At 44.6% G+C, this 24,336-nt stretch overlaps 1 protein-coding gene across 3 annotated transcripts in view; it reads right to left on the bottom strand.

Annotated features, from left to right (window-relative positions):
• TENM3 (teneurin transmembrane protein 3) overlaps nt 1–24,336 on the bottom strand; it is a 736,855-nt gene that overhangs the window by 51,025 nt on the left and 661,494 nt on the right. For all 3 annotated transcript variants that reach the window (XM_069744268.1, XM_069744269.1, XM_069744270.1), the window contains 2 exons: nt 6,765–6,940; nt 6,244–6,479 (listed from right to left, as the gene is read on the bottom strand). In XM_069744268.1, coding sequence (XP_069600369.1) covers nt 6,244–6,479; nt 6,765–6,940 — 412 coding nt within the window. The remainder of the gene's footprint in view (nt 1–6,243; nt 6,480–6,764; nt 6,941–24,336) is intronic.

Genomic DNA, 24,336 nt, shown 5'->3' with positions numbered 1-24,336 from the left:
GTAGGCATATATAGAGCGCAGACGCTGTCTCTAGCATGTGGGTATATATAGAGCACAGATCCTTTCTCTAGCATGTGGGTATATATAGAGCACAGATCCTTTCTCTAGTATGTAGGTATATATAGAGCGCAGCCGCTGTCTCTAGCATGTAGGTATATATAGAGCGTAGCCGCTGTCTCTAGCATGTAAGTATATAAAGAGCGCGGACGCTGTCTCTAGCATGTAGGTATATATAGAGTACAGCCGCTGTCTCTAGCATGTAGGTATATATATAGAGCGCAGCCGCTGTCTCTTGCATGTAAGTATATATAGAGCGCAGCCGCTGTCTCTTGCATGTAAGTATATATAGAGCGCAGCCGCTGTCTCTAGCATGTAGGTATATATAGAGCGCAGACGCTGTCTCTAGCATGTAGTTATAGATAGAGCGGAGCCGCTGTCTCTAGCATGTAGGTGTATATAGAGCGCAGCCGCTGTCTCTAGCATGTAGGCATATATTGAGCGCAGACACTGTCTCTAGTATGTAGGTATATATAGAGCGCAGCCGCTGTCTCTAGCATGTAGGTATATATAGAGCGCAGATGCTGTCTCTAGCATGTAGGTATATATAGAGTGCAGCCGCTGTCTCAAGCATGTAGGTATATATAGAGCGCAGACACTGTCTCTAGCATGTAGGTATATATAGAGCGCAGCCGCTGTCTCTAGCATGTAGGTATATATAGAGCGCAGACGCTGTCTCTAGCATGTAGGTATATGTAGAACGCAGCCGCTGTCTCTAGCATGTAGGTATATATAGAGCGCAGACGCTGTCTCTAGCATGTAGGTATATATAGAGCGCAGACGCTGTCTCTACCATGTAGGTATATATAGAGCGCAGCCGCTGTCTCTAGCATTTAGCTATATATAGAGCGCAGCCGCTGTCTCTAGCATGTAGGTATATATAGAGCGCAGACGCTGTCTCTAGCATGTAGGTATATATAGAGCGCAGATGCTGTCTCTAGCATGTAGGTATATAAAGAGCGCAGACGCTGTCTCTAGCATGTAGCTATATATAGAGCGCAGCCGCTGTCTCTAGCATGTAGGTTTATATAGAGCGTAGCCGCTGTCTCTAGCATGTAGCTATATATAGAGCGCAGCCGCTGTCTCTAGCATGTAGGTATATATAGAGCGCAGATGCTGTCTCTAGCATGTAGGTATATAAAGAGCGCAGACGCTGTCTCTAGCATGTAGCTATATATGGAGCGCAGCCGCTGTCTCTAGCATGTAGGTATATATAGAGCGTAGCCGCTGTCTCTAGCATGTAAGTATATAAAGAGCGCAGATGCTGTCTCTAGCATGTAGGCATATATAGAGCGCAGCCGCTGTCTCTAGCATGTGGGTATATATAGAGCGCAGACGCTGTCTCTATCATGTAGGTATATATAGAGCGCAGCCGCTGTCTCTAGCATGTAGGCATATATAGAGTGGAGCCACTGTCTCTAGCATGTAGGCATATATAGAGCGCAGACGCTGTCTCTAGCATGTAGGCATATATAGAGTGGAGCCACTGTCTCTAGTATGTAGGCATATATAGCGCGCAGCCGCTGTCTCTAGCATGTAGCTATATATAGAGCACAGATCCTGTCTCTAGCATGTGGGTATATATAGAGCGCAGCCGCTGTCTCTAGCATGTAGGTATATAGAGAGCGCAGACGCTGTCTCTAGCATGTAGGTATATATAGAGCGCAGACGCTGTCTCTAGCATGTAGGCATAAATAGAGTGTAGCCGCTGTCTCTAGCATGTAAGTATATAAAGAGCGCAGACGCTGTCTCTAGCATGTAGGCATATATAGAGCGCAGCCGCTGTCTCTAGCATGTGGGTATATATAGAGCGCAGACGCTGTCTCTATCATTTAGGTATATATAGAGCGCAGCCGCTGTCTCTAGCATGTAGGCATATATAGAGTGGAGCCACTGTCTCTAGCATGTAGGCATATATAGAGCGCAGCCGCTGTCTCTAGCATGTGGGTATATATAGAGCGCAGACGCTGTCTCTATCATGTAGGTATATATAGAGCGCAGCCGCTGTCTCTAGCATGTAGGCATATATAGAGTGGAGCCACTGTCTCTAGCATGTAGGCATATATAGAGCGCAGACGCTGTCTCTAGCATGTGGGTATATGTAGAGCACAGATCCTGTCTCTAGCATGTAGGTATATATAGAGCGCAGCCGCTGTCTCTAGCATGTAGGCATATATAGAGTGGAGCCACTGTCTCTAGCATGTAGGCATATATAGAGCGCAGACGCTGTCTCTAGCATGTGGGTATATGTAGAGCACAGATCCTGTCTCTAGCATGTGGGTATATATAGAGCGCAGACGCTGTCTCTATCATGTAGGTATATATAGAGCGCAGCCGCTGTCTCTAGCATGTAGGCATATATAGAGTGGAGCCACTGTCTCTAGCATGTAGGCATATATAGAGCGCAGACGCTGTCTCTAGCATGTGGGTATATGTAGAGCACAGATCCTGTCTCTAGCATGTGGGTATATATAGAGCGCAGCCGCTGTCTCTAGCATGTAGGTTTATATAGAGTGCAGCCACTGTCTCTAGCATGTATTTATACTGTATATACAGTGAATCCACTGACTGATATGTAGAGATGGCAAAAAACAAGCTGAAGATTTAGCAACCGGCGTCTTCATTTAACTTTATTCTCATCAATGACAGGAGACAGAGATAAACTATCCTGGAGCCTAGAATTGTGCGGATTGAAAAATAACTTGTCACATAGTATTGATGCTGTGATATTACTCAAATATTGTGATTTACAATTAAATGCATAAGCAATTTGTTTTTCTTTCCGTGACACTCTAAACGTAAAATGTGTGGGATTGTTTGTCATCTTTGGCTGGTGGAGGGTGTTTAATGATTAGATTAGTCTTCCAAGGTCACCAGTCATATAGCATATTATAATTGCAGTCATTCACTTGTCAGACAAACAGCACTACTGGTTTATTCTCACAATAGCTAAAACACATATTAGACGATTGTATTTGATGCTCTACGCTTTCTTTTCCAGAAGATTGCTTGGCACGATTAGTAAGAATGTATTATCAGAATATCAGAAAACATTAACAAAGCCATATTAGGCTCCTATAGTGGTGCATGAGGTCTGTGTTGTACTCTTCTATGTCTCTTCTCTATCTGTTAAGGTGGAAGCATTGCTGGAGCCATTGGGCATACAACCTATGACTCTTTATGCTCAATCCACTACTCAAGCTCGTTTAAGATAAATTATCGGCTTTATTCTAATGTTGAATTATAAATACATAGTAACATAGTAACATAGTAACATAGTTAGTAAGGCCGAAAAAAGACATTTGTCCATCCAGTTCAGCCTATATTCCATCATAATAAATACCCAGATCTACGTCCTTCTACAGAACCTAATAATTGTATGATACAATATTGTTCTGCTCCAGGAAGACATCCAGGCCTCTCTTGAACCCCTCGACTGAGTTCGCCATCACCACCTCCTCAGGCAAGCAATTCCAGATTCTCACTGCCCTAACAGTAAAGAATCCTCTTCTATGTTGGTGGAAAAACCTTCTCTCCTCCAGACGCAAAGAATGCCCCCTTGTGCCCGTCACCTTCCTTGGTATAAACAGATCCTCAGCAAGATATTTGTATTGTCCCCTTATATACTTATACATGGTTATTAGATCGCCCCTCAGTCGTCTTTTTTCTAGACTAAATAATCCTAATTTCGCTAATCTATCTGGGTATTGTAGTTCTCCCATCCCCTTTATTAATTTTGTTGCCCTCCTTTGTACTCTCTCTAGTTCCATTATATCCTTCCTGAGCACCGGTGCCCAAATACAGTATATATATGGTGGTTACTACAATTTTAAGTCCACAAAACTGTATTTGACTAGTTTGCCACAAAATATTGTTGTGTGTAGGTTGCACAATCAATTGGATAGGATTAAAGACAACATAAACTGGGCCAAGGTGGCGGAAAATATCATTAAATGGAATCTGTCAGCAGGTTTTGGCGATTTAATCTGAGATCACAATGATATAGGGGCTGGGATCGTGATTCCAGCAATTTGTCACTTACTGGGTTGCGTGTCATTGTTTCAATAAAATCAGTGTTATATCAGCAGCTTATCACTAGAGGACCAGGAGTCACTAGAATTGTGGTCCTGATACCCATCATAAGGTTTTATCAGCAATAATTTTGTGGCTATGGTCATAGGTAACCTAGACAGTGGGCACAAAGTGATAAGATTATTCTAATTGATGCTTTTTTTCTTGTGCGTGCTTATATTATCTGCCAAAATGCAAGATAAAGTAGGAAAGTATGAGAATGATATATGATGTCCAGTAGCAGATGCTGCGGGTGCAGAGGTAGCAGTGGCACCGGCGTTTTGGTGCCTGACAAAGCTCGAAAACTCCTCTGTTACTTGTTACTAGTGGACATCAGCAATAAAAATGGCATATGGAAAGTAATGGACCCATTTAACAGATCCTTGGCGCTTTGTCTCTGCCTATTACCACAACATTATAACTATTATAATGTTATTAACATTCTTATTATAACAGGTTATGAAATGTTTAAGAGCTAAATACAAGTGATAATGATTTTAATGTTTTGTAGATCTACAATTAGAGATGATCGAATCTGCCAATATTCAAGTTTGCCATCTTCAGACCCTAGAGCATAATAAACAAGATGCAAAAATAAATAATACCTCACCGCTCCCTTGTCCCACCAACCACCCAGCTTGCCGTCCGGTCCTCAGCATCTCTTCTCTTCTCTCTTTCTCCTGATGCTCACATTCTCTTCAGTCTCTTCTCACCAAGTCTGGTCTTCTGGCTTGTCTAGGCATTAGATGTCTCTTGAGCACTGTGCATTTCAACGTCATGACATTTGCCACAATGGCACGTTGCGCAGGATTGTTTAAGGTCTAGTCAAGGTGGAGGACCTGGCCTCGAGTTAAGTGGCATAAGACAATGCATGTGACGTGGGAAGGGAACAAGAAGAGAAGAGGAGGAGCGGACAGCAGGTTGCAGGGATGGCGGGGCAGGTGAGCGGTGAGGTAATATTCTTTTAGCCATTTGTCAGCATTGCACCCTTTCACAGGTAGGTTTTAAACAGTTAGGTACCAATCCTGCTCTGCCTCCATCTATTTTGAGGCATGATAGCACATAGTGAGGTGAGTACTATAGTTAGGGACCATCCTTGTTTGGTTCACCTGGTCTCAGTGGGATGGCCTTTATGCTTTCTTGATCAAAATAATGTTAACGAGTGGCCTATGTTTTTCCATATGTTACTATCTATTTACTTTCTGCTCTGTGCCTATACATTTTGCTTTTCTTCTAGGTTACTTTTATTAAGAGGCACATCATACATGTGCACCTACATATTACACTATACTAGTTGGTATGCTGACCCTTGTTTTTGGTTTCCCTGCACTGTGGAGCAATATGGCCGCTACAGCTGGCCGCCATTTTGCTGAATTTGTGAGGAGATTGCAAAATATCTGTACTTTGGATAATGCAAAATTTGTGAATTCAAGGAGAACTCAGTTCTACTGGAATACACTTGCTCATCTCTAGATATAATACTTTAACATTGTATATTTTTCACAGTTTGGATGGCAAGCCTGTTTGTTCTTAGAAGGAACGTTATATCCGCTTATCATTTGCATTGTAATTTATTAAGTCAGACTGACACTTCATGTTCACACTGTTTTTTTAATCACAGTTATATTATAATAAGGATGAGAAAACATTTCTGCAAAAAAATTAAAATTTTAGCAAATTGTCATATCAGAATATATTTTCCACAGGGCTCGACTGAACTTAACATAGTTTGGGATGTTTCCCTTATGTTAAATGCTTTCCTGATGACAACTATGGCACGCATTTGTCACAGGAAGGAGGGTGAAACTCGGTAAGCATGAGAAAACAAATATGCACTTTTCTAAAGAATTCTGGTAGGAGACAATACTTTTAATGAAGTGCCACTTGAACAGAAAAACTTGATAATCTAATTAGCTAGTGCAAACCTAATCAAGGTAATAAATTGTGAGATTTTGGCAGAATGCAACTAATCACATGTAGGGTACATCTTAATGATGGAGATTGAAGACTAGCCAATGACATCATTACTTTGCTTACAAATGTTTATTTACTGCATCTTAAAATAAAATGTCCTAAAAATGAAATGAATACAATGGGTTTAACATTTAGTCTTACTCTGAGCTTTCGACCAAACACGTTGACTTTTCCTTGGACTTGCTCTTTTCGGAACCTCCACTCGACCAAGTTGTGCCCGTTTTCTCCTGGTAGAGTCATATTTCTTTTTGTAACAGTTGGGTTGGCAGGCCCTGCTAGAATATGGGGTTCTGTTTGGAAATGCAAATCCATTCCATTACCATAGATAATTCTGATGGAACCATCATAGCCAACCTGGTAGCTGTTCCTCAACTGGTCTGGAGGACAAAGCATAATGAAATAATAACATATTTTCAAGCGTGTGTGAAATAAGTTGTTTCACGTAGCAAGCTAATTAATGCACCAGAGAATGATGCTCAACCCGAACAATACTACAGATCTGAAGTTCATAGAAAACGATGGATGTCAAAGAAATCATGTTAAGCGTTCTGTACTTTTTATTTGGCTTTTATTTCTTGACCTCTTAACTGTGAAGGTGCCACTAAAGAAAACAGTGAGACATTTTGAAATCACTTTTCCTATAAAGTGTGACATGCACTTACCTTGAACCATGGTATAAAAGGAATCAATTGAAGATAAATTGGAAATAATGCTGACATCTTCCTCTCTGCTAGATGACTCTATATGTACTGTGATGGCTTTGTCCATTTCTCCATGGAGATTTGTGACAACACCCGTTGGGAACGTTACATTGGTAAGACGACCTTCACTGTTGTAGCTACAAACAAGAAATTGGACAATTTAATGTTCATGCTGGATGGAACAAACAACACTCAAGAATCAGTGGATTTCAGCTAGACAGGACAATAGCCTATTATAGAAACAAACACACATGAACAGAAATTACAAACTGATAGCTGCCATGTACAACTCTTGGGAATGCAAGTAAAAATTGGGCCTGAAAAATGTCTATTAAAATGTTAAATGTTCCCTCAAAACAGTTGTGCAAAATACATTTTGTAACTAAATTAGTAAATTGTGCAATTTGAGGTATAATTAAACTGCACGACTATCATAAATGAGCCTGATTACGAACTCTTGTTTCTTGATACTTGCGTACAGTATAAAGGCTTCCCATCACTTGAGAAATTAGTAGAATGCTTCTTCATTGGGTAAATTGATCTCTCAGTTTGCCGAAAAGATCATAGTTCTCGACAGCACATTTTGCTATGTAAACAAGACACAGTGCTGCCGAGAACAATGGCATACTATGAGCACTTAACGATCTATAGCTTATTCAGTGCACATCTTAAGTGTGGTCTGCCTGTGTAAAGAAGCTATTAAATGACTGCCGATCAGCACACAAGTAGTTGATCATGTTTGTCTGGTGCCACTGGTCGCCAGTGTAAACGAATCTTAACTGACGTACTGTTAAGGTACCATCACACTCAGCGACGCTGCAGCGATATAGACAACGAGCTGATCGCTGGAGCATCGCTGTTTAGGTCGCTGTAGAGACGTCAAACACAGCAACTCCAGAACGATGCAGGAGCGATCTAGTGACGTAACAGCGACTCACTTATCGTTCTCGCTGGTTGTTAGCTCCATGTAAAACGATGCTGGCATCATTGCTTTTGATGTCAAACATGACGATACACGCCGACCTGACGACGAAATAAAGTTCTGGACTTCTAGCTCCGACCAGCGATGGCACAGCGGGATCCAGATCGCTGCTGCGTGTCAAACACAACGAGATCGCTATCAAGGACGCTGCAACATCACGGATCGTTGTCGTTCTCATTGCAAAGTTGCTGAGTGTGACGGTACCTTTAGTCTGACAATTTCCCTGATCTCCAGCTACAAGCTACAATCTTAGCAGGCTTTCTTTCAGCTCAGTGTTTCCTGTATCAGCACATGACCAGCGCTGTTTGGAAAGGGTTCTCAGTGGGTGACTGGCTCATTTAAATTGCTAAGCCAGTCCCCTTCTGTGTCTGTGACAGAGAGAAGCGGTGGCTTAGCTATTGAAGTAAAGGTACCGTCACACTCAGGAACTTTGCAAAGAGAATGACAACAATCCGTGACGTTGCAGCGTCCTGGATAGCGATCTCGTTGTGTTTGACACGCAGCAGCGATCTGGATCCCGCTGTGCCATCGCTGGTCGGAGCTAGAAGTCCAGAACTTTATTTCGTCGCCAGGTCGGCGTGTATCGTCATGTTTGACATCAAAAGCAATGACGCCAGCAATGAGCATAGGACCCCTAGATGTGTGTCGGATCAGTACACTCCGGCTGTTTGACATGGAGCTAACCAGTCACACAGATATTGCTCTGGTCAAGTGTCAACCCAGGAGATGCTGTCCTGTGTGGGACACAAAGTGGAAGGAGACCTGTTGTGACCGGTTATTTGAGCTTGAAGCTGAAGATCTGTGCTCTTTTTATTCAAAAGATATATAGACTTGTTACATGTGTGCTGGTTCCTGTCATCACTGTTTCCGCTTTGTCCGCTAGGCAGGACGGCGCCTTTGCTGTGGCTGATGCGTGACATTGACAGTCCTGTTTTATTCCTGTGACTTTTGGTACTGTTAAATCAGGGAGCTATGGGGTTAATTCATGTCTGGTTTAGACCACTCCTTCCTAGGATCCCTGGGCGGGGCTTTCTGCTTTTTAAAGGACTGAACCTCTGACTTCCACTGTCAGGGAATAGGTTCAGTTTATCATGTCTATAGATAGCCTTGTTCCTAGCATCTCTCCTATTATCTGTTTTTTTACCCTGGCTTGTATTTTAGCTATGCACTTGTTTTTAGATTCTGTCCCTGACTGGACCTCTTGCTATGACCTATGTGATGATCCTTCTTGCTGCCAGCTCACACCACCGGGCAACAGATTACAATCTGTGGCCCCAGCCCAGGGGTCCCTATATAATTCCAGATCCCTGTACAGTGGTAAAATGGTGAAGGTAAAGGTACCTTCACACTAAGCGACGCTGCAGCGATACCGACAACGATGTCGATCGCTGCGGCGTCGCTGTTTGGTCGCTGTAGAGCTGTCACACAGACAGCTCTCCAGCGACCAACGATCCCGAGGTCCCCGGTAACCAGGGTAAACATCGGGTTACTAAGCGCAGGGCTGCGCTTAGTAACCCAATGTTTACCATGGTTACCAGCGTAAACGTTAAAAAAACAAACACTACATACTTACCTTCAGCTGTCTGTCCTCCGGCGCTTTGCTTTCCTCTGCACTGTCAGCGCCGGTCAGCCGGAAAGCAGAGCGGTGAAGTCACCGCTGTGCTTTCCGGCTGGCCGGCGCTGACACAGGATGCAGGAGGAGTGCAGAGAAGCACAGCGCCGGGGACAGACAGCGGAAGGTAAGTATGTAGGGTTTGTTTTTTTAACGTTTACGCTGGTAACCAGGGTAAACATCGGGTTACTAAGCGCGGCCCTGTGCTTAGTAACCCGATGTTTACCCTGGTTACCAGTGAAGACATCGCTGGATCAGCATCACACACGCCGATCCAGCGATGTCAGCGGGAAGTCCAGCGACGAAATAAAGTTCTGGACTTTCCTCAGCGATCAACGATCTCCCAGCAGGGGCCTGATCGTTGGTCGCTGTCACACATAACGATTTCCTTAACGATATCGTTGCTACGTCACAAAAAGCAACAATATCGTTAACGATATCGTTATGTGTGAAGGTACCTTTAGGGCGACCTCTGGGATCTGGTAAATGGAGTGGCTAGTGCGAAGTCTGTCCATGGTGTGCTACCAACAGTGACGCCCATGACAGGAAGTTGTTGAGTTTGCACATATTCAAACTGACATTTAAACACCCAATACTATAATGCATATCAATTCTCAAAAGAAACTGTATATAATAAAATTCAGACTATGGGGCTAAATGAATGAAACAATCTCTGCTATCTGCATTTCATATATAATATCATCACAGAGCACAATGAGAAGATCACTTAGAAGATTGATGACAGTCAGATTAATAAGGATAGAAAAATATTAAACGTCAGCACCAATACACACTGTCATCCTAGACCAAGGCTTTTGCAAGGTTGAAATATGTTCCAAAAAACCCATTCAATGTCATTAAAAGGTATAAAACTATCACTGATGCAGTACTTGGCACGCACAGGCACAGCTATAAATGAACAAACTGGACAGAAAAATAAAACGTCTACCAAGCATTAGCAGGCTTAGATGGAATCTTTATGCCACAGATGACTTGCTGTTCTACCCTGCCCTTTTATTGTGTGTTTTATGACACACTTCTCTTAAGGACTCTTTTATTATTACGGAGCAGCATTCACCCTTTGATATCGTACACAAGGTACAATATAAATATGATCAGCCCTGGAATTAACACTGACGTGGCTTAGAGAAAGAAGGCCCAAGCCAAATAAAGCTGGCGGAAGTAATGCACAAATGCCTAAAGTCCTTCTTCATTCATATAGACGGTCTCTACACAATGTATGCAGACATCATCTACTTACCTGCTGGTTATACTGTAAGTTAGCCGCACTGTTCTGCCAAGAATTGCTCTAATTGCTCTAAAACCGCAGGCATGTACAGTGCGTGATTCAATAGACATTATCCATAAAAATCTAAAGAGGTTCTTTAAATCAATTTAAAAATTATTTTAAAAATACAAGAATTTAACTTCACATTACATTTATATAAATATTTTCTCAAGAACCCCATTCGTTGACTACATACATTTTTGGGTATATAATGATGATAACCTAGGGTCACAAAACTGTATTTTTTCTCAACCGAGAGACTCGATCGATTATGTTAATCACACTCTAATCAAACTCAGAAAGATTTGAGTGTGATCTCATTTTCTCAGAGCAGGAGACGATGGAAAAAAAAATCCCCATCTTCTCCATTCTGTCAGTCTGAGAAAACTAGACTGTACTCAGGTGCCATCCGATTGCAGCCTAATTTTTTCCACAGACTCATTAACTTGCTTGGCAGAGTGCAATCCAAATATCGGGTGCAAATCAGGAACGCAGCATCTTTTTTACTCAGAAAGACTCTGTCGGAGGAAAAAACTAGACATATGCACTAGAGTTGAGCGACCTTGACCTTTTTAGAGTCGAGCCGGGTTTTGCGAAACCCGACTATGTCCAAAGTCGGGTCGAGTGAAATCGGCCGATTATGACGTAAAGTCGGGATCGACCGAAACACGAAACCCAATGCAAGTCAATGGGGCAGCATAGTCGGCAGTGAGTGGGGGCCAGGAAAACACCTAGAGTGGCCATTTTAATGTCAAAACCATCCATTCTTCTTAATGAAGCTTGTCAAGCGTAATTTACCTTATAATAATTGGAAGGCATTTGAAATTGGGGGTCATTTGGCTAAAGTTGTGGGGGGTAGGGCTGGTTCAAGTAATTAGTGGGCCCAGGAAATCTGGACCACGTCACGGCAGTGGAGCAGGGAGAGGTAAGTATTTCAACTTTGCAAGTGCTGTGAACCTGAGCAAGCAGGGGGGGCCCACTCGTTGGCATTGGCACTGGCACAGGGCCCCTCAAAGTACAGCGGTGTGTTTGCACGGCGGGGGCGCCTCCCACCGGCAGCAACACTTTTGCGTACTATGAGAGGCCCTGTGCCAGTGACGTCGCCAACTAGTATTCCTCCCCCCACCTGATGAAGGAACCTGCACTTTCATCTGCACCTTCCTCTTTGTCCCCGTGTAAGGTGGTATGGTATGCGGGAAGAGCAACCTGACTTTCAGCAGGGTCACAATGTTGTTGTGTAGCGTGCACGGGGAATGTTGCGTTATGGGTCAATGTACCAGCAGACTCATCTATCACTGGCTGGGCAATGGGCACGATGAAGTGGAAACACAGATATAGGCCCAAAGAAGAAAGTGGGCTAAATGCAGTTCAAAATTGGTAACACAGGAATAACCAGGGGGCATTGCAGTGGAGGACAACTGGAATGAGAGGCTGACACAGAGAGTAGGGCCAAATCAGTAAGTAGTCGAAATGCAGTTCAAAATTGGCAACCGTAGTAAACAGGCGGCACAGCTTTGTTCAGTGGAGGAGAACAGCAAGGAGTGGCAGACACCGATAGTAGGCCCCAAACCAACTAGTACGCCAAATGCAGTTGTTCCATTTAACCACAATTTAATGAGAGCCTGAAGATAGAAGCTCAGGAAAGGCAACCTGGGGAACACCTTGGAGTGTAACACACCATCTCTCTCCACCCCATACCCATTTTGTATGGCCTAATGCAGTGTACTTTTCTACAACTACTAAACGAGAGTCGGAAGACCGAAGCAATGGCAAGGAAACCTGGGGAACACCTTAGAGTGTAACACACCCTCTCTCTACACCCCATACCCAATTTGAAGGCCTAATGCAGTGTAGTTTCCAAGAACTACTAAACGAGAGCCGGAAGATCGAAGCTCAGGAAAGGCAACCTGGGGAACACCTTGGAGTGTAACACACCCTCTCGCTACACCCCATACCCAATTTGAAGGCCTAATGCAGCGTAGTTTCCAACAACTACTAAACGAGAGCCGGAAGATCGAAGCTCAGGAAAGGCAACCTGGGGAACACCTTGGAGTGTAACAAACCCTCTCTCTACACCCCATACCCAATTTGTAGGCCTAATGCAGCGTAGTTTCCGACAACTACTAAACGAGAGCATGAAGATCGAAGCTCAGGAAAGGCAACCTGGGGAACACCTTGGAGTGTAACACACCCTCTCTCTACACCCCATACCCAATTTGTAGGCCTAATGCAGCGTAGTTTCCGACAACTACTAAACGAGAGCCGGAATATCGAAGCTCAGGAAAGGCAACCTGGGGAACACCTTGGAGTGTAACACACCCTCTCTCTACGCCCCATACCCAATTTGTAGGCCTAATGCAGCGTAGTTTCCGACAACTACTAAACGAGAGCCGGAATATCGAAGCTCAGGAAAGGCAACCTGGGGAACACCTTGGAGTGTAACACACCCTCTCTCTACACCCCATACCCAATTTGAAGGCCTAATGCAGTGTAGTTTCCAAGAACTACTAAACGAGAGCCGGAAGATCGAAGCTCAGGAAAGGCAACCTGGGGAACACCTTGGAGTGTAACACACCCTCTCGCTACACCCCATACCCAATTTGAAGGCCTAATGCAGCGTAGTTTCCAACAACTACTAAACGAGAGCCGGAAGATCGAAGCTCAGGAAAGGCAACCTGGGGAACACCTTGGAGTGGAACACACCATCTCTCTACACCCCATACCCAATTTGAAGGCCTAATGCAGAGTAGTTTCCAAGAACTACTAAACGAGAGCCGGAAGATCGAAGCTCAGGAAAGGCAACCTGGGGAACACCTTGGAGTGTAACACAACGTCTCTCTACACGACGGAAGGGCTGATTCTTAGGAAGGAAGGCTGTTGGAAATAAGCATTGCGCGTCCGAGGGTGATTATATTCTTATTAGGTATATACTCACCCTCGGACGCGCCCTGCTTCTTTATTTGGAATGAATGTTTATTTGCAATGTGGTGTTGACTTTCTCTATTATTTTGGTAATTAATGATTTTATTATTTTCATTATTTTGCATCTTCTCGGCAATAATATAAAGAAGACGCGACAGGACAACACTCGGTGGATGCCATATGTGTGTTTTCAATTTAAAAAAACTTTCAGTTAACTACTTGCAGGAGAAAGTAATTGTAGCTGGTGGCCATTTTTAGTACTGTACCAGATTAGAGTTGTGTGTTTGTTTTTAATGTTAAAATGTCTGCATTTGATATCTCACCAGTATTTTCTTTTTTATAAGCAAAATACTTATTTTTATATTTTCTGATGTTGGTTCCAGGGGTACACGGCCAGCAGTGCCCTGGTCAGTGTAGTAGTAGTTGAAAGAATGGACCGCAGACAGGCATCGAAGGCCTAAAATAATAACACATGGCTGTAGGCAATTTTAAATTGGTTCCAGGGGTACACGGACAGCAGTGGTGTGGTCAGTGGAGGCCTAGTGGAAGGAGTGACCGCAGACAGGCATCGAAGGCCTAAAATAATAACACATGGCTGTAGGCAATTTTAAATTGGTTCCAGGGGTACACGGGCAGCAGTGACCTGGTCAGTGTAGGAGTAGTTGAAAGAATGGACCGCAGACAGGCATCGAAGGCCTAAAATAAAAAAATTGGGCTGGCTGTAGGCAATTTTAAATTGGTTCCAGGGGTACACGGGCAGCAGTGGTGTGGTCAGTGGAGGCCTAGTGGAAGGAGTGACCGCAGACAGGCATCGAAGGCCTAAAATAATAACACATGGCTGTAGGCAATTTTAAATTGGTTCCAGGGGTACACGGGCAGCAGTGACCTGGTCAGTGTAGTAGTAGTTGAAAAAATGGACCGCAGACAGGCATCGAATGCCTAAAATAATAACACATGGCTGTAGGCAATTTTAAATTGGTTACAGGGGTACACGGACAGCAGTGACCTGGTCAGTGTAGTAGTAGTTGAAAGAATGGACCGCAGACAGGCATCGAAGGCCTAAAATAAAAAAATTGGGCTGGCTGTAGGCAATTTTAAATTGGTTCCAGGGGTACACGGACAGCAGTGGTGTGGTCAGTGGAGGCCTAGTGGAAGGAGTGACCGCAGACAGGCATCGAAGGCCTAAAATAATAACACATGGCTGTAGGCAATTTTAAATTGGTTCCAGGGGTACACGGACAGCAGTGGTGTGGTCAGTGGAGGCCTAGTGGAAGGAGTGACCGCAGACAGGCATCGAAGGCCTAAAATAATAACACATGGCTGTAGGCAATTTTAAATTGGTTCCAGGGGTACACGGACAGCAGTGACCTGGTCAGTGTAGTAGTAGTTGAAAGAATGGACCGCAGACAGGCATCGAAGGCCTAAAATAAAAAAATTGGGCTGGCTGTAGGCAATTTTAAATTGGTTCCAGGGGTACACGGGCAGCAGTGGTGTGGTCAGTGGAGGCCTAGTGGAAGGAGTGACCGCAGACAGGCATCGAAGGCCTAAAATAATAACACATGGCTGTAGGCAATTTTAAATTGGTTCCAGGGGTACACGGACAGCAGTGGTGTGGTCAGTGGAGGCCTAGTGGAAGGAGTGACCGCAGACAGGCATCGAAGGCCTAAAATAATAACACATGGCTGTAGGCAATTTTAAATTGGTTCCAGGGGTACACGGGCAGCAGTGACCTGGTCAGTGTAGTAGTAGTTGAAAGAATGGACCGCAGACAGGCATCGAAGGCCTAAAATAAAAAAATTGGGCTGGCTGTAGGCAATTTTAAATTGGTTCCAGGGGTACACGGACAGCAGTGGTGTGGTCAGTGGAGGCCTAGTGGAAGGAGTGACCGCAGACAGGCATCGAAGGCCTAAAATAATAACACATGGCTGTAGGCAATTTTAAATTGGTTCCAGGGGTACACGGGCAGCAGTGACCTGGTCAGTGTAGTAGTAGTTGAAAGAATGGACCGCAGACAGGCATCGAAGGCCTAAAATAAAAAAATTGGGCTGGCTGTAGGCAATTTTAAATTGGTTCCAGGGGTACACGGACAGCAGTGGTGTGGTCAGTGGAGGCCTAGTGGAAGGAGTGACCGCAGACAGGCATCGAAGGCCTAAAATAATAACACATGGCTGTAGGCAATTTTAAATTGGTTCCAGGGGTACACGGGCAGCAGTGACCTGGTCAGTGTAGTAGTAGTTGAAAAAATGGACCGCAGACAGGCATCGAATGCCTAAAATAATAACACATGGCTGTAGGCAATTTTAAATTGGTTCCAGGGGTACACGGGCAGCAGTGACCTGGTCAGTGTAGTAGTAGTTGAAAGAATGGACCGCAGACAGGCATCGAAGGCCTAAAATAAAAAAATTGGGCTGGCTGTAGGCAATTTTAAATTGGTTCCAGGGGTACACGGACAGCAGTGGTGTGGTCAGTGGAGGCCTAGTGGAAGGAGTGACCGCAGACAGGCATCGAAGGCCTAAAATAATAACACATGGCTGTAGGCAATTTTAAATTGGTTCCAGGGGTACACGGGCAGCAGTGACCTGGTCAGTGTAGTAGTAGTTGAAAAAATGGACCGCAGACAGGCATCGAATGCCTAAAATAATAACACATGGCTGTAGGCAATTTTAAATTGGTTCCAGGGGTACACGGACAGCAGTGGTGTGGTCAGTGGAGGCCTAGTGGAAGGAGTGACCGCAGACAGGCATCGAAGGCCTAAAATAATAACACATGGCTGTAGGCAATTTTAAATTGGTTCCAGGGGTACACGGACAGCAGTGACCTGGTCAGTGTAGTAGTAGTTGAAAGAATGGACCGCAGACAGGCATCGAAGGCCTAAAATAAAAAAATTGGGCTGCCTGTAGGCAATTTTAAATTGGTTCCAGGGGTACACGGGCAGCAGTGACCTGGTCAGTGTAGTAGTAGTTGAAAGAATGGACCGCAGACAGGCTTAGAAGGCCTAACATAACAAACTTGGGCTGGCTGTAGGCACTTTTAAATTGGTTCCAGGGGTACACGGGCAGCAGTGGTCTGGTCAGTGGAAGTCTAGTGGAAGGAGTGACCGCAGACAGGCTTCCAAGGCCTAACATAACAAACTTGGGCTGGCTGTAGGCACTTTTAAATTGGTTCCAGGGGTACACGGGCAGCAGTGGTCTGGTCAGTGGAAGTCTAGTGGAAGGAGTGACCGCAGACAGGCTTCCAAGGCCTAACATAACAAACTTGGGCTGGCTGTAGGCACTTTTAAATTGGTTCCAGGGGTACACGGGCAGCAGTGGTCTGGTCAGTGGAAGTCTAGTGGAAGGAGTGACCGCAGACAGGCTTCCAAGGCCTAACATAACAAACTTGGGCTGGCTGTAGGCACTTTTAAATTGGTTCCAGGGGTACACGGGCAGCAGTGGTCTGGTCAGTGGAAGTCTAGTGGAAGGAGTGACCGCAGACAGGCTTCGAAGGCCTAACATAACAAAATTGGGCTGGCTGTAGGCACTTTAAATTGGTTCCAGGGGTACATGGGCAGCAGTGTATGGTCAGTGGAAGTCTAGTGGAAGGAGTGACGGCAGACAGTCTTCGAAGGCCTAACATAACAAAATTGGGCTGACTGTAGGCACTTTTAAATTGGTTCCAGGGTAACACGGCCAGCAGTGGCCTGGTCAGTGTAGTAGTTGTAGAAAGAAGGGACCGCAGACAGGCTTCGAAGGCCTAACATAACAAAAATGTCAAAACAATGGTATTGTCAGTGCCAGGCATTGAAGGATGTCAGCGGCTAGACTACACATTGGTGAAGCTGTGAGAGATAATTTTGCTAGTGGTAGAGCACTGTTTGAGCTGGGGGGGGGAACTGTCTTGTGGCCGGCGGTACAGGCACAGGGCCCCTCATATTACAACGGTGTGTCTGACGTTGGGTGCGCACCACCACCGCCAGAGACACTTTATTGTACTATGAGGGACCCAGTGGCAGTGCCGTCGACCAAAAGCGGCCACACCCACCTCTTCAGACAAACAGCACTCTCAAGGGTCCAAGCGCAAAGTGGCGATAGCACGGCCCCGTGTGGGGAGTTTGGCCATTTCGTGAGGTGGAAACATGTCGTATGCTGGACAATCAGGTGAAGAAAATTACGAGATTGGAAAAGTCATTCAGAATAGTCCACAGGCAAGACCTTTTCATAGGAAAGCTAGGTGTCAGCCGGGCAGGGTGGGGCAAAAGATTTTGAAATCCAGTTGTGGTTCATTTTAATGAAGGTTAGATCATCTACATTTTGGGTAGCCAGACGAGTCCTTTTTTCTGTTAGTATTGAACCTGCAGCACTGAATACTCTTTCTGATAGGACACTAGCTGCCGGGCAAGCAAGCTCCTGCAATGCATATTCTGCCAATTCTGGCCAGGTGTCTAATTTGGATGCCCAGTAATCAAATGGGAATGACGGTTGAGGGAGAACGTCGATAAGGGATGAAAAATAGTTTGTAACCATACTGGACAAATGTTGTCTCCTGTCACTTTGAATTGATGCTGCAGTACCTGTCCTGTCTGCGGTCATAGAAAAATCACTCCACAACCTGGTCAGAAAACCCCTCTGTCCAACGCCACTTCTGATTTCTGCCCCTCTAACACCTCTGGTCTGCTGGCCCCTGGAGCTCGTGTGAGAACGATCACGGGCGCTGTGTGCAGGGAATGCCAGAAGCAAACGGTCAACAAGAGTTGATTGTTTTGTTGCTAATATTAGTTCCAAGTTCTCATGTGGCATAATATTTTGCAATTTGCCTTTATAGCGAGGATCAAGGAGGCAGGCCAACCAGTAATCGTCATCGTTCATCATTTTTGTAATGCGTGTGTCCCTTTTGAGGATACGCAAGGCATAATCCGCCATGTGGGCCAAAGTTCCCGTTGTCAAATCTGCGGTTGTGCTTGGTTGAGGGGCAGTTGCAGGCAAATCTACGTCACTTGTGTCCCTCAAAAAACCAGAACCCGGCCTTGCCACGCCACCAATTTCCCGTGCCCCCGGGAAAGCTTCCTCATTAAAAATATACTCATCCCCATCATCCTCCTCATCCTCCACCTCCTCTTCGCCCGGTACCTCGTCATGTACACTGCCCTGACCAGACAATCGCTGACTGTCATCAAGGCTTTCCTCTTCCTCTGGTGCAGACGCCTGATCCTTTATGTGCGTCAAACTTTGCATCAGCAGACGCATTAGGGGGATGCTCATGCTTATTATGGCGTTGTCTGCACTAACCAGCCGTGTGCATTCCTCAAAACACTGAAGGACTTGACACATGTCTTGAATCTTCGACCACTGCACACCTGACAACTCCATGTCTGCCATCCTACTGCCTGCCCGTGTATGTGTATCCTCCCACAAAAACATAACAGCCCGCCTCTGTTCGCACAGTCTCTGAAGCATGTGCAGTGTTGAGTTCCACCTTGTTGCAACGTCTATGATTAGGCGATGCTGGGGAAGGTTCAAAGAACGCTGATAGGTCTGCATACGGCTGGAGTGTACAGGCGAACGGCGGATATGTGCGCAAAGTCCACGCACTTTGAGGAGCAGGTCGGATAACCCCGGATAACTTTTCAGGAAGCACTGCACCACCAGGTTTAAGGTGTGAGCCAGGCAAGGAATGTGTTTAAGTTGGGAAAGGGAGATGGCAGCCATGAAATTCCTTCCGTTATCACTCACTACCTTGCCTGCCTCAAGATCTACAGTGCCCAGCCACGACTGCGTTTCTTGCTGCAAGAACTCGGACAGAACTTCCGCGGTGTGTCTATTGTCGCCCAAACACTTCATAGCCAATACAGCCTGCTGACGTATGCCAGTAGCTGCCCCATAATGGGAGACCTGGTGTGCAACAGTGGCAGGTGCGGATGGAGTGTTTGTGCGACTGCGGTCTGTGGACGAGCTCTTGCTTCTGCAGGAGGACGAGGAGGAGGAGGAGGAGGGGGTGCGAACGGCTACAGACAACTGTTTACTAGACCGTGGGCTAGGCAGAACTGTCCCAAACTTGCTGTCCCCTGTGGACCCTGAATCCACCACATTTACCCAGTGTGCCGTGATGGACACGTAACGTCCCTGGCCATGCCTACTGGTCCATGCATCTGTTGTCAGGTGCACCTTTGTGCTCACAGATTGCCTGAGTGCATGGACGATGCGCTCTTTAACATGCTGGTGGAGGGCTGGGATGGCTTTTCTGGAAAAAAAGTGTCGACTGGGTAGCTCGTAGCGTGGTACAGCGTAGTCCATCAGGTCTTTGAAAGCTTCGCTTTCAACTAACCGGTAGGGCATCATCTCTAACGAGATTAGTCTAGCTATGTGGGCGTTCAAACCCTGTGTACGCGGATGCGAGGCTAAGTATTTCCTTTTTCTAACCATAGTCTCATGTAGGGTGAGCTGGACTGGAGAGCTGGAGATCGTGGAACTAGCGGGGGTGCCGGTGGACATGGCAGACTGAGAGACGGTGGGAGATGGTATTGTTGCCGCCGGTGCCCTAGATGCAGTGTTTCCTACTACGAAACTGGTGATTCCCTGACCCTGACTGCTTTGGCCTGGCAAAGATACCTGCACAGATACAGCAGGTGGTGCGCTAAATGGTGGTCCTACACTGCCGGAAGGGATGTTGCGTTGATGACTAGCTTCATTGGCCGAGGGTGCAACAACCTTAAGGGACGTTTGGTAGTTAGTCCAAGCTTTCAAATGCATGGTGGTTAAATGTCTATGCATGCAACTAGTATTGAGACTTTTCAGATTCTGACCTCTGCTTAAGGAAGTAGAACATTTTTGACAGATGACTTTGCGCTGATCAATTGGATGTTGTTTAAAAAAATGCCAGACTGCACTCTTTCTAGCATCGGATACCTTTTCAGGCATTGCAGACTGAGCTTTAACCGGATGGCCACGCTGTCCTCCACCAGGTTTTGGCTTTGCCACGCGTTTTGGGCAAGATACGGGCCCGGCAGATGGAACCTGTGGCGATGTTGATGCCTGCTGCGGCCCCTCCTCCTCCTCTGCTTCAGAACTGCTGCCGCCTGCACCCTGTTCCCCCAATGGCTGCCAATCGGGGTCAAGAACTGGGTCATCTAATAACTCTTCTTGTACCTCCTGCGCAACTTCGTCTGTGTCACCGTGTCGTTCGGTGGTATAGCGTTCGTGATGGGGCAACATAGTCTCATCAGGGTCTGATTCTTGATCAGCACCCTGCGAGGGCAATGTTGTGGTCTGAGTCAAAGGACCAGCATAGTAGTCTGGCTGTGGCTGTGCGTCAGTGCACTCCATGTCAGATTCAATTTGTAATGGGCATGGACTGTTAACTGCTTCACTTTCTAAGCCAGGGACGGTATGTGTAAAGAGCTCCATGGAGTAACCCGTTGTGTCGCCTGCTGCATTCTTCTCTGTTGTTGTTTTTGCTGAAGAGGACAAGGAAGTGACTTGTCCCTGACCGTGAACATCCACTAACGACGCGCTGCTTTTACTTTTACCAGTTTCACGAGATGAGGCAAAAGAGCTAGAGGCTGAGTCAGCAAGATAAGCCAAAACTTGCTCTTGCTGCTCCGGCTTTAAAAGCGGTTTTCCTAATCCCAGAAAAGGGAGCGTTCGAGGCCTTGTGTAGCCGGACGACGAACCTGGCTCCACAGCTCCAGACTTAGGTGCAATATTTTTTCCCCCACGACCACCTGATGCTCCACCACTACCACTACCCTCATTACCAGCTGACAATGAACGCCCCCGGCCACGACCTCTTCCACTAGACTTCCTCATTGTTTTAAAAACGTAACCAAACTAACGTTATTTGTTGCAGTCACACAACTTACACGGTGAGCTATAACTTCAGTATGATTTAGCTACCCCTTTACAGGTTGGTGAGACCACAGCGAAAATCAGGCCCAATGTTACACACTCTTTTTTTGGTGGCTGCAAATTAGAGAGATGCCCCACACGCAGGACTGTCACTGAAGCACAAATGTTAATATTAATGTCACACTATTATTTTTTTTTTATTTTTATTTTTTTCAGGAACACTTTAGAAACCCCCCCAAAAAAAAAAAATAGATTTTTGCAGGGAGAATTTAGAAAACAAATGTAACAAACTATATGCTTTCTATGGGCCACTGAGTGAGAGATGACGCACACAGGAATCAGGAGTGGCACACAAGCCCAGAGGCCAATATTTTTCTACCAATGATTGATGGAGTTATTTTCTCTGGTAGATTTTGGAACCCAAATCAAGGAAAAAAAATGTAGGCTTTCTATGGACCACAATTGGAGAGAGAGAGAGAGAGAGATGGCACACCCAGGAGTCAAGACTGGCACACAAGCAGAAAGGCCAATATTAATCTCCCACTGTTTTTTTTTTTTTTTTTTTTTTTTTTCAGGGAGACTTTAGAAAAAAAAATAATAAAAAAAATATGATTTTATCAGGAAGAATTTAGAAACCAAATAAAATAAAATGATTTTTTCAGGGAGAATTTATAAAACAAATAAAAACAAAAATAGGCGTTCTATGGCCCACTGACTGAGAGATGACGCACACAGGAGTCAGGAGTGGCACACAAACCCAGAGGCCAATATTTTTCTACCAATGATTGATGTAGTTATTTTCTCTGGTAGATTTTAGAACCCAAATCAAGGAAAAAAAATATAGGCTTTCTATGGACCACAATTGGAGAGAGAGAGAGAGAGAGAGAGAGAGAGAGAGAGAGAGAGAGAGAGAGATGGCACACCCAGGAGTCAAGACTGGCACACAAGCAGAAAGGCCAATATTAATCTCCCACTGTTTTTTTTGGTTGTTTTTTTTTTTTTTTTTTTCAGGGAGACTTTAGAAAAAAAAATAATAAAAAAAATATGATTTTATCAGGAAGAATTTAGAAACCAAATAAAATAAAATGATTTTTTCAGGGAGAATTTATAAAACAAATAAAACCAAAAATAGGCGTTCTATGGCCCACTGACTGAGAGATGACGCACCCAGGAGTCAAGACTGGCACACAAGCAGAAAGGCCAATATTAATCTCCCACTGTTTTTTTTGGTTGTTTTTTTTTTTTTTTTTTCAGGGAGACTTTAGAAAAAAAAATAATAAAAAAAATATGATTTTATCAGGAAGAATTTAGAAACCAAATAAAATAAAATGATTTTTTCAGGGAGAATTTATAAAACAAATAAAACCAAAAATAGGCGTTCTATGGCCCACTGACTGAGAGATGACGCACCCAGGAGTCAAGACTGGCACACAAGCAGAAAGGCCAATATTAATCTCCCACTGTTTTTTTTTTTTTTTTTCAGGGAGACTTTAGAAAAAAAAATAATAAAAAAAATATGATTTTATCAGGAAGAATTTAGAAACCAAATAAAATAAAATGATTTTTTCAGGGAGAATTTAGAAAACAAATAAAACCAAAAATAGGCGTTCTATGGCCCACTGACTGAGAGATGACGCACACAGGAGTCAGGAGTGGCACACAAACCCAGAGGCCAATATTTTTCTACCAATGATTGATGTAGTTATTTTCTCTGGTAGATTTTAGAACCCAAATCAAGGAAAAAAAATATAGGCTTTCTATGGACCACAATTGGAGAGAGAGAGAGAGAGAGAGAGAGAGAGAGAGAGAGATGGCACACCCAGGAGTCAAGACTGGCACACAAGCAGAAAGGCCAATATTAATCTCCCACTGTTTTTTTGGTTGTTTTTTTTTTTTTTTTTTCAGGGAGACTTTAGAAATAAAAATAATAAAAAAAATATGATTTTATCAGGAAGAATTTAGAAACCAAATAAAATAAAATGATTTTTTCAGGGAGAATTTAGAAAACAAATAAAACCAAAAATATGCGTTCTATGGCCCACTGACTGAGAGAGAGAGAGAGATGGAACGCTTAGTACTGGCACACAAGCCCAAAGGGCAATATTAATCTCCCTTTTTTTTTCCAGGGAGAATTTCTGAAACCCAAAAAAAAAATAAAATAGGCTTTCTATGGCCCACTATTTGTGAGAGAGATGGGACGCTCAGGACTGGCACAGATGGCACGCTCAGGACTGGCACAGAAGCCCAGAGGCCAATATTAATCTCCCTTTTTTTCTGGGAGAATTTATAAAACCAAAAAAATATTTAAATAGGCTTTCTATGGCCCACTATTTGTGAGAGAGATGGCACGCTCAGGACTGGCACAGATGGCACGCTCACAACTGGCACACAAGCCCAGAGGCCAATATTAATCTCCCTTTTTTCAGGGAAAATTGATAAAACAAAAAAAAAAATTAAATAGGCTTTCTATGGCCCACTATTTGTGAGAGAGATGGCACGCTCAGGGCTGGCTGGCACAGATGGCACGCTCAGGACTGGCACACAAGCCCAGAGGCCAATATTAATCTCCCTTTTTTTCTGGGAGAATTTATAAAACCAAAAAAATATTTAAATAGGCTTTCTATGGCCCACTATTTGTGAGAGAGATGGCACGCTCAGGACTGGCACAGATGGCACGCTCACAACTGGCACACAAGCCCAGAGGCCAATATTAATCTCCCTTTTTTCAGGGAGAATTTCTAAAACCCAAAAAAAAAATAAAATAGGCTTTCTATGGCCCACTATTTGTGAGAGAGATGGGACGCTCAGGACTGGCACAGATGGCACGCTCAGGACTGGCACAGAAGCCCAGAGGCCAATATTAATCTCCCTTTTTTTCTGGGAGAATTTATAAAACCAAAAAAATATTT

This window comes from Ranitomeya imitator, chromosome 1, assembly GCF_032444005.1.
Source record: "Ranitomeya imitator isolate aRanImi1 chromosome 1, aRanImi1.pri, whole genome shotgun sequence".
Taxonomy (NCBI): domain Eukaryota; kingdom Metazoa; phylum Chordata; class Amphibia; order Anura; family Dendrobatidae; genus Ranitomeya; species Ranitomeya imitator.
The sequence above is the reverse complement of the archived record's forward strand: the minus strand, read 5'-3'. Positions and strand labels throughout refer to the sequence as shown.